The 10603-nt window shown below is 47.3% G+C and overlaps 1 protein-coding gene across 1 annotated transcript in view; it reads left to right on the top strand.

Annotated features, from left to right (window-relative positions):
- The first annotated feature begins 50 nt into the window (after positions 1-50).
- Positions 51-10603, top strand: part of Parp14 (poly(ADP-ribose) polymerase family member 14) — a 38823-nt gene continuing 28270 nt past the window's right edge. The window contains exons 1-4 of the mRNA XM_021184803.2: positions 51-367; positions 5464-5603; positions 6637-6670; positions 8167-8400. Of these exons, the coding sequence (XP_021040462.1) occupies positions 181-367; positions 5464-5603; positions 6637-6670; positions 8167-8400 (595 nt within the window). The 5' untranslated portion in view covers positions 51-180. The remainder of the gene's footprint in view (positions 368-5463; positions 5604-6636; positions 6671-8166; positions 8401-10603) is intronic.

Raw genomic sequence — 10603 nt, 5'->3', positions numbered from 1 at the left:
CTGTGTGTGTGTGTGTGTGTGTATTGTTGCACTATTCCAATCCTGGGACAGCGAGGTGAAGATAGAAACTAAGGACGGGGAGGGATTTCCAGGAAATGAAAGCGAAAGAAGTTATCTCAATGTTAAAACTCTGAGCAGTTTTGGACAACCCAGCAGTCGCCGCTTCCTAGTTCAGTCAGGATGGCAGCGTCGGGTTCCTTCCCGCTGCTGGTCGAGGGCTCTTGGGGCCCCGACCCCCCAAAGAACTTGATCAACAAGTTGCAAATGTACTTCCAGAGCCGGAAGAAATCCGGAGGAGGGGAGTGCGAGGTCGTCCCGGAGCCGGGGAACCCAGCACGCTTCCGGGTGCTCTTCTCCCCGGAGGATGGTGAGGGGCGCGAAGGTCGGGGAGGGTCGCCTCGCGCGGGGTTCGGGACCATGGGTGCCAGGTCTAGCCCTCCGCTGCAGCTCGTTCTGTGCCGGAGATCCTGGAGGCAGAATCTGGGTGGCGAGCGCAACCGGGAGTGGCGTTCCCCTTGCTTTTCCAGTAGCTCCCTGGAGCAATCTGTGAACCTTCCCGTGTTCGTTTGTTTGTTGTTTGGTTGTGAGCCTAGCCTTTCAAGGTTGAGCCATCTCTCCAGCCCTTGTTTGTTGTTTTAACTGTCCTGTTTTTATTATTCAGGTGGGGCAGGAAAAGAATTAAGAAACGGGAGGAGTCCCGGGTCCGCTAGCACCGCGGGGTTCTTTGGGAGATGAGCTTGGGAAGTGAAAAGCCCTGGAGCTCTTGTGCCACAGTGGGGGAGGGAGGGGTGGGTGGTGGTGTCTTGTTCCTGCCTTGTCCTTCAGCCCCAAGATGACCTGAGATGGCTGTAAGCTTTGAATCCAGGTTGGTGTAGGGTCTGGTGGTGTTCCCTTATCTCTGGATAGTTCCTGAACAGTTAAGCAGTTGAATGTTCCCCACCTCTATTGGCCTTCTGCAAAGGAGGCCCAGCCTTCATTTCTCGCTCAGGTGGGTGAATGGAAGTCCCAGACTTCTGGAAATCCACCATGTGTTAATATCTGAGATTTTGCAGACCAGGGTCATCCTCAGAGTGCAGAATGGAGGGAACATTTGGGCCAGAGGAGAGGAAAGGAGGTTGAGGAGGCCGGGCAGTGGGTAAGGTAACAGCCCAGCAGAGACCCAAGAAGGAAAAAAAATGAAAACAAGAGAAAGGTGTAACACAGGGTTTCAGGAAGCCTGGGTAGGAGGGCTCAAGAGACCTTCGTGGCTCTGACCCCTTCCGGAAAACACAGGTTTGATTTCACAAGGGAGCCTTCATGGGCAGCTAGCTAGCTAATAAAGTGAGTGTGAGAATCTCATTTTTCACTTTTCCTAGATCAGTGATTCTCAACCTTCCTAATGCTGCAGACCTTTACCACAGTTCCTCAGGTTGAGGTGACCCCAACCACAAAATTATTTTTGTTGCTACTTCATAACTGTAATTTTGCTTACTATTATGAACCAGAATCTAATCCCCAGGAAAAGATCATTAAGAGCCTAAGGGGTCGCGACCCACAGGTTGAGAACCACTGTAGAGGGGTCCCAGTTTGATTCCATCTGTCAGTATCCCAGCAGACATGACCCGTATGGAGAGCACTTTTCTCTAGAATGTCACTGTCCTCAAAGGAAGGTCACATGGTAGGGGTGCAGATTACTGGCATCCTGGTCACAAGAGGTTGGGGTAACTAGACCTCTCCAGCTCCACTCTAGACACAGTAGTACAGTGAGTGTCGACTGAATAAGGATCGTGTACCACCAGCCCTCTGAAGTGACCCGAACATGCTAAACATTAAAAAAAAAAATCTGTTTTATCGAGAACATCAAACCAACAAAACAGAGGGACTGAGAGACTATCTAAGATATTGATAGTATACTGAAATACATGGCACGGAAAAATAATTGTTGTGATAATACAATTCCAGTTTTAGCCTTTACCGCAGACCCCTGGGCTGGCCCGGTGGTTCCACCCTGAAGGGCTGGGCTCAATGAAATCCACCAAAAGCAGGATCTCTGCTTGGCTTTCTCCCTACAGGGCTCCTAGCCCACAGCCCCCCACTTCATCCAGGCTGCTCCAGGCCATCCCTCTGGTTTCACTTGCAACACAGATGACTCAAAATCTATTAAAATTTAACCCTGTTGAGGGGACAGTCTTTAGGGTGACTAGAATCTCTCTCTATTCACTTTCGGTTTCCTACTTGAGGCACTGTTTCCTCAGTAGGAAGTCATCTGGAATTTCCCCGCAGCAGCATTTCTTTCCTGTAGAGAGCACCACCCTCTGGCCCAGAAGGAGCCTGAGCAGGCCTAACTATTCACTTGTGTCTACAATAGCTGGATAGTACTATTGAGCCTCTCAGTATCCCCTTCCCAGCAGAAATTAGCATATAGAGGTAGGAACCGGAAGATCTGACCTTTGTAGGCTAACTGGATTTGTGTACAATAAAGCAAGCATGATTTCCTGTGTTTTTTCCCCTTTGAGCCTGCCAGGCAGTTGTTCTGTGAATGAACTACCCTCTCAAACCCTAACTCAAAACACCGTAAGCCCCATTTCAGATGGGCACACTTTATTATACTTTTTAGTCTCAATGTGGCTCCTGTTTATTGTGCAAGGGCTTAGGTATCCTTGACGTAAGGAAACTCATCCTCTTAAAAATAAGTAAGTAAGTAAATAAATAGTATCTTGCTGGGTGGTGGTAACTTACACCTTTAATCCCAGCACTTGGGAGGTAGAAGCAGGCAGATCTCTGAGTTTGAGGCCAGCCTGGTCTACAGAGTGAGTTCCAAGAAAGCCAAGAATGCACAGAGAAACACAGCCTCAAACACACACAAACAAACAACAAAAAGATTTACTTTTATTGTATGTGTATGAGTGTTTGCCTGCATATGTCTGTATACCACATGTATACAGCGTTTGCCGAGGCCAGAAGAGGGCCTCAGACCCCCTGAACTGGAGTCACAGACTGTGCAGGTCGGTTTTAGATGCTGGTAACCAAAATCTGCATCATCTAGAAGAGCAGCTTGTACTCTTGTTGTTTGTTTGTTTATTTGTTTGTTTTTTCGAGACAGGGTTTCTCTGTGTAGCCCTGGCTGTCCTGGAACTCACTTTGTAGACCAGGCTGGCTTCGAACTCAGAAATCCACCTGCTTCTGCCTCCCAAGTGCTAGGATTAAAGTGTGCACCACCACGCCCGGGCAACTCTCAACCACGAAGCCACCTCTCCAACCCTAGAACCCACCATTTTCTTAAGTAAAACAGAACATAGATGACCTGAGGTAGGCACAAAGGGGAGGTTAGACACCAGAAGTCTGCCTCCTCCTCCCAGATACAGGTTGACGGGGATCTCGTTCTGTTGTTGCCGCCATTGCTTTCTAAGGGTCCTTATGTCCACACACATTGCACCCAGTCTATGAAGAGGTAGCCATGTCTGAATGCCTCAGATGGACTTTACCAAATCCAGGGTAGAAGAAAAGGAGCGAAACACATAGACACATGATATTAGGTCACAGGCTTCCATTTAGGTCACGGAGACCTCAATCCTCTCCACAGGCCAGTACTGCTTCTTTGGAAACTCCTGTCTATTCACAGAATACAGTTAGAGCCAGATGTTCCTTCCTACATGGATTGTAACTCCTGTCTCTGGGGGAAACGTCTAAGTGAGATCCCCCCCTTTGGCCTGCCCTCTTCATGACTGAGGCGGGAGAGCTATCTCGGCCTCCCTTTATGATAGGCGCTGAGATCATTAGAGCCGCCCACCAGAGCGGAACAGGAGCCCAGCATTTGGGTTGCAGCTGTGAACAGCAGCGGCTCTCCCCACCTCTCTCCTAAACCTGTTTCCATCATCTTCTATGCTGGCCACGCCCCTCCTGTTCCTTTCCTGTTCTCCCTGGTCTGAGCTACACTGATTTTCCTCTTCTGTCTCTGGCTTCTGATGCTTGCAGTTTCTGTTTTTCACAGCTCTTCATATGACTGACAGCATTCCCTGAGAGTACGTTAAATGTCGAAACTTCTGCAACAGAGGCGTTTATTTCTCTACAGCCACCCAGGTAGTTTATGACAGAGCTGGAAATCAAATGCAAAGCTTTGGACTCGGCTCAGTTTTCACTGTAGTTCAGCTGTCCGGTGCTCTAATTCTGTTTTTGCAAATCTCCTCTATTTTATTTTTTTCTGCACCCTTTACTACCAACTATGGGTTATCATTGTAAGCTAATGTGCTGGTTGAAATGGCTGGACTCCTGGTCATTCTGATAATGGCCAGCTGGGCCACTTTCCTAAAACACGGCTTTCATATGCCCAGTCGTCCCCATCATTGTAGATATTTCTGCCTTCAGTGCCTACCAAGTATAGTATAGGTACTATACTACTAAACTCTTTATATTTCTTCAATGTAACACACTTAGTACACTGACTCAAGACAAACCTCAAGTCAAGAAGACTGAGTCTTCCTAAGTAAGATTTGTTTAGCAGGATGCTTAGGGTGTTCACCAGCATTCTGTTATTGTGACAATGTATCTGATATAATCAGCTTGAATAGAGGAAGGGTTTATCTGGGCTCAACAATTCTGGAGTTTTCAGTCTACAGTCAGTTGGCCTGCTGCTTTTGGGCCAGTGGCACAAGGCAGGTCCCAGGGTCACCCTCCCCCCTTCCTCTTACCGAATTGGTTTCCAATGCCCTAACATCCTTCCCTTAGGCTTCTGGACTTCTGAGACTGTTGCCACTATGAGCTGGGCAACCAAGCTGGTAGTTTCGAGGCCCCCAGGGCATGCTCCATAACTAATCTAAAGCAGTGAACTATAGACAGTAAGCAGGGCATGACAGTTCATGCGTTGACCCCAGCACTTGGGAGACAGAGGGGGCAGGTGGATCTCAGTGTGTCCAGCCTGGTCTACAGAGCAAGGTCTAGGTTAGCCAGGGCTACCATAGTAAGACCTTGTCTTAACAACAGCCCAGTAAGTTCAGAGGCAGGGGAATGGCTCACTAAGTAAGAGAGCTTGTTGGGTGGATGTGAGGCCAGAGTTTGAATCTCCAGCACCCTTGTAACAGCTGGGCATGGCTACGAGTGCCCTTGTAGAGGGTAGAATGGCAGATCCCCAGAGCTCTCTGGCCAGCAAGCCTAGCCGAAAGGGTAAACTTCAGGTTCAGTGACAGACCCAGTTGGTTTCCAGGCCAGAAGACAGAGAGTAACGGAGGGAAGTACTTCAGTGTCCTGCTGTGGCCCCCACACGAGCAGGGGTGGGAATCTATCCACACACACACCACAGGCACACAACGTAAGTTTAAAGCTGCGATTCAAATCCATCTGGTAAGTTTTTCTTCTACAGAGTTTGCTTCTTAGAGACGCTGGCTGAACCGCTATGAATGTAAACTGTAGACATCACGTAAATAATTATGTAAGTGAAGATCGCTTGCAGTTTGGCTTAAAACTTTTTTTTTTTTTTAAACATTTCAGTTCGGCAGAACGTTCTGGAGAAAGGGAATCATGAGTTAGTGTGGCAAGAAAAAGGAACATTCAAGTTGACTGTCCAGATGCCCACAGACCCTGAGGAAGCCTCAGTCTCTAAGAAGTCAAGGAAGGAATCTCCAGAAGAGGTAAGGAAACCTAGGAAGGACTCAAAAGGACACAAGGTGGCATTCCAAGGTACGTAGGGGATCTCAGTGATGAAAATATGGTAAAGATGTGCTGGGTGAGGTGGCTCGTGCCTTAAATCCCAGCTCCAGGGAGGTAGAGGTAGGCAGAGTTCAACACTAGCCTGTTCTACATAGTAAGTCCAGGCCAGTCAAGGCTATGCAACGCTATATAGTGAGACTGTATCCAAAAAAAAAAAAAAGAAAAGGAAGGAAGGAAGGAAGGAAGGGAAGGGAAGGGAAGGGAAGGGAAGGGAAGGGAAGGGAAGGGAAGGGAAGGGAAGGGAAGGGAAGGGAAGGGAAGGGAAGGAAAGGAAAGGAAAGGAAAGGAAAGGAAAGGAAAGGAAAGGAAAGGAAAGGAAAGGAAAGGAAAGGAAAGGAAAGGAAAGGAAAGGAAAGGAAAGGAAAGGAAGAAAGAGAAAGAAAATGGTAGACCAAGGCCATTTCACACTAGTGAGAAAACAGCAGCTTGGAGCTGTGGTGGGATGGATGGCTATAAACAATGAAGAATCAGTTACTTTTGACACTTGGAAGAGTCAAGATTGGGGAGGTGGTGCAATAGTAATGAATTGGGGGTGCCTAAGTTTGTATCTATTTGTCTTGGCTTTTTTTTATAACCAGAAGCCTATGGGTCTTGGGAGGCGAGCAGTGCACTGTGTACTGTTCCCTCACTTGTGAAGGAGATGGCCAGGGACCTCTGTGAAGCACGTGCAGTAATCATGAAATAAGTCCTACGGGTCGGGAAAGCATGGGCTGAGTTGTCTCACCTATGGCATGGGCCAGGGGCTCTTGTACATGTCTGATTTCATCATTCACTGTTGTGGCCAGCAAGAAGACGCGCTGTGACACGTAGCCTCGGATGTATTCAGCGGCTCATTACCCAAGTATATCGATATCATTTCAATTTAGCTTATGTCTCCAGTCTGGCCCAAGGGATGTCTTATTAATATAAAGAAACAATTTGCATATTAATGCTTTCTTACTGTTTGGGTTTTAGGAGTCCAAGACAAAAGAAGATGCTGTGAAACCAGGTAAAGTCACAGCTAGGGCGGACAGTTTTGTGTTCATTGAACACGTTGCTTGGGAGATTTTCCCTCTGGAGTCACAGCACGCAGGATCTGCTTGTCCCGGAGCTGCCTTGAGTTGCATCATCTGGGTCTCAGCCAGATGTGTGTGAAGGGCTCCCTGAGGGAGCCCCTTCAGCTCTTAGATCTCCCATTGGAAGAACAGGACCAGCTCTTTCTGGTGCTGGGAGATGTCTGCAGATGAGGAGAGGGGAAGGAGACCTGGGAGGTGTTGAGGGATGCTTGTGCCTAGGTGGGAAAGAACAGCAAAGGCAGGGCGTGTAGTGGATGCTATGTGGCTCTCTGGGTACCAGTGCTCTGTGAGCATCGGCTGTATCTGGATCCCAGCTCCCCAGATCTTCCTTCTTCACCTGATGCAGGGAACAGCCAGCACTGGGGCTGGGCTGGGGTCTCCTGCTTCACTAGTGCTAGGCAGGGCCCATATCCTGCACCATACTTTAATGAGGGAATGACAATATCGGTATAAAGAGTAACGAATAAAGAAGCATGCCAGGTAAGATAAGCAAGAGCAACAGAGATGCAGACGCCCAAACCTTAGGGAAAGGAATTCTTGCTTTCCCTCCATTACTCTCTGCCTTCTGGCCTGGAGACCAGGTTTCTCACTGAACCTGAAGTTTGCCCTTTTGGCTAGGCTTGTTCCAGGATGCTCTTGATATCTGTCCATCTCTGCCCTCTATACTAGGCACACATAACCATGCTCAGCTGTTAAAAGGGTGCTGGAGGTTCAAACTCTGGGCCATATGCTCAGGCAACAAGCTATCTTACCCAGTGAGTCATTTCTCACTAATAATGTTATAGTGTTAATCTTTAAACTGTTATTTTGTTTAGCACAAGTGTGTGCAGCCTCACATATCCTTGCTTCCATAGCGTGAGCCAAAGAGTAGTGCGCTAATTCAGTGGGTATCTGATGAGCCTCAACTGCACGCCATGTGCCAGCAACACAAAGATGAGGAAAGCTATGCCCTGCTTTTAGGAGCTCTGTCCTGTAATTAGAGTTCAGTATTTGTGAGACATATATGAGGGATGATAGATATCTAGTCCTCAGAAAGGAAAAACAGAAAAAAATAATGAAGTCAAATTAATGATAACAACAAGAAACAATGTTACATTTTAGTGTTTGTTGTTGTTGTTGTTTTTGAGACAGAATTTCTCTATGTAACCTTGGTTGTCCTGGAACTTACTCTGTAGACCAGGCTGGCTTTGAATTCACAGAGATCTACCTGCCTCTGCCTCCGGGGTTCTAGGGTTAAAAGTGGGCACCACCACACCTGGCAATACATTTTAGTTTTTAATTCACTAAAGCAAAAGCATCATTATGTAAGATTTCCTTTTTTTCCCGAGTTATCCAAGAGGTAGGGAAAATTGGGGGTGGGGGGCGTGTCTTAGGACAATTTACTTTGATAATACTTTACGCTTTTCATTGCCATTTCCAAAATTTTCAGGTGATTTGGATATAACACATTCTCCCAGCAGTGGATCAGAAAAGACAGAAGATGTCCCAAAAGAATGTGAAAATATTTCCTCCATGGTGGCATTTGAAAACCTGCCCGAGAAAGTATCCGAGATAGTGCTGACCTTCCTGGTGGAGAATATAAGTGGCCTCCCCAGTGATGACTTTAAGGTGGAAGTGATCCGAGATTTTGCTGTTGCCGTGGTTACCTTTCAGAAGCCTATAGGTGAGCTCCAGGGGCCACTGTGTTCGCAGGCTTCTGCGCCCCACACCCCAGCATCTGAGACGTCTCTGAAGGTTTGGTTCTTTGCTCTAGAGAGTAAAAGAGGTCTCTAAGTCAATACAGATGCTTTTCCCCTCATTTTTGAAAGAGAAACAAATTAATTTTGAGCTCAAATTTAGGTCTATTCAATAGACTGCTCTTTATTATAGGACTGCTTAAGTTGGGCTTGGGAGGCTGGGGTAGGTGGAGAAATAGAAAGTCTAAGTGAACAAGCTTGGTCTTTTACATCCCTGGGAGGAGTAGAGACGGACCTGTTACCATGTTGCACTTATGGAGAGGCAGTAATGCCACCAAACTCACCCTTAGTACTTGCTATAAGTCAGGCACCTGCTAATCTCTGTGTGTGATAATTTATTCATTCCTTTCAATAACCCTATGACAGGGGCTGAGAGACCGAGGAGCTGGATTTGAACCCACGCAGCTCACCTCCTCTCCCCTTTCGCCTACCTCTTTACCAACTTCTCCCTGGTAGAACCCTTTCATGGTCATACATGCAGAGATGAGGAAGCCCAGAAAATGAATGCCCGGGCCAGCAAGGTAGCAGAACAGGCAAAGACACTTACTACCAAGCATGACAGCCAGAGTTTGATCCCTGGGACTCCTACAAGTTGTCCTCCATCCTCCAAATGCACGCACACACGTGCACTTGTGTGCACACACACAGACAAGCAAGCAGTCATTGCCATCTCCACCTAGAACAGGGCACATTCCAAATCCAAGCCCCTGTGTCCCATTGCCACGGCAGTGAGATGTCAATCAAGCTCACAGGAGGTGTGGTCAGAACTCTATCCCTGTCACTTAACTCGTTGTAGGAAGCTTACCAAGTTATTATCTTCTCTGTTCCTTATCCACTCATGCATTAAAAAGGGGATGGCCATTATCTAAATTCCTGCGAAGATTAAATGAGATGATACTTAACATAGTCCCTGAAGGATGGTAAGGATTCAATAAAGGGCACCATTACTATTTCAAGGCACTATTATTACTTCTAATAAAGAGAAGTTTAAAAGTTTGTTTATTTTATGTGTATGCTTTGCTAGCATGCATGCAGTGCCAGCAGAAGCCAGTAGAGGGCATTGGGTTCCTTGGAACTGGAGTTCCATATGGTTGTGAGCTTCTTGGGGATGCTGGGATGTGAATCACTTCACAGTCCTCTACAAAGGCGTTGAGTGTTGTTAACTTCTGAACCTTCTCTCCTGCCCCATAAAGGGAAATGTAAAATTCAATGAGCTACCTTCTGTTCATTGAGCAACAGTCTTGAACACATACTGTGCTAGCTTTCTGCTACTATAACAGACAACCTGAGCCGATCAGCCTATAAAAAAACAAGGTTTATTCTAGCTCACGGTTTTGAGTGGCCTCAGTCCTTGATCAGTTAACCCTTTTGCTTTGGGGTTTCTGGTGAGGAAGTAGGCATAGTGACAGCATGTGGAAGACTGTTTACCTCAGTGACTCTTCGGAGAGACAAAGAGGGGGCAGGAGGCCAGGGTCACTCAATGCAGGGAGCATTTCCCACAGGCCTCACGTATTAGGCGAGACACCACATCTCAATGGCATCATGTTAAGGGCTAATTCTGTTTACCGCATGAGTCTCTGGAACCATTTAGATCCAAACTGTAGCTATCATTATGGGCCAATGTGCTGGCTTTGGAGCCTGAGCACAACAATGAATCATAGTTTCCTCTCTGGAGGGACTCAGTGTGGGAGCAGGAAGGACGCATAAATGAATAATGAAGATGAAAGAGGAGTCGGTGAGGGGTGGGAGACGGGAGGATGCAGGATGCGCACCACTGGGCTCCACCGAGTATGTGCTCCAGCAGTGTTGCCTGACCATGTCCAAACTGCACCAAGCTTGGTCCTGCTGCCTCTATTCCCTCCCTTTATCCACTTGGCAACCATCCTTTAGAGGGCGACCCTCCTTCAAACTAGAAACCGCATAGAGACACACTCCAAGTCTGAGTCCCAGCTTTATCCGTTGCTTAGTGGGTCTCCAAAAGGCAATACATTTGTGTTCAATCGTTGGGAAATGAAATACAAGTAAGGACTTGTAGTCATTTATTCCCAGATCCCAGCACAATAGTGTCACGTTGTAGGACCAAGATCCACCTTGTTAATTTAAAAGAACTAGCTGGGCTGAATCCTGAAG

The sequence above is a fragment of the Mus caroli genome, unplaced genomic scaffold (assembly GCF_978045245.1).
Source record: "Mus caroli unplaced genomic scaffold, Mus_caroli_1 scaffold_17, whole genome shotgun sequence".
Classification (NCBI taxonomy): Eukaryota; Metazoa; Chordata; class Mammalia; order Rodentia; family Muridae; genus Mus; species Mus caroli.
This window is presented reverse-complemented; position numbering and strand designations above follow the sequence as displayed.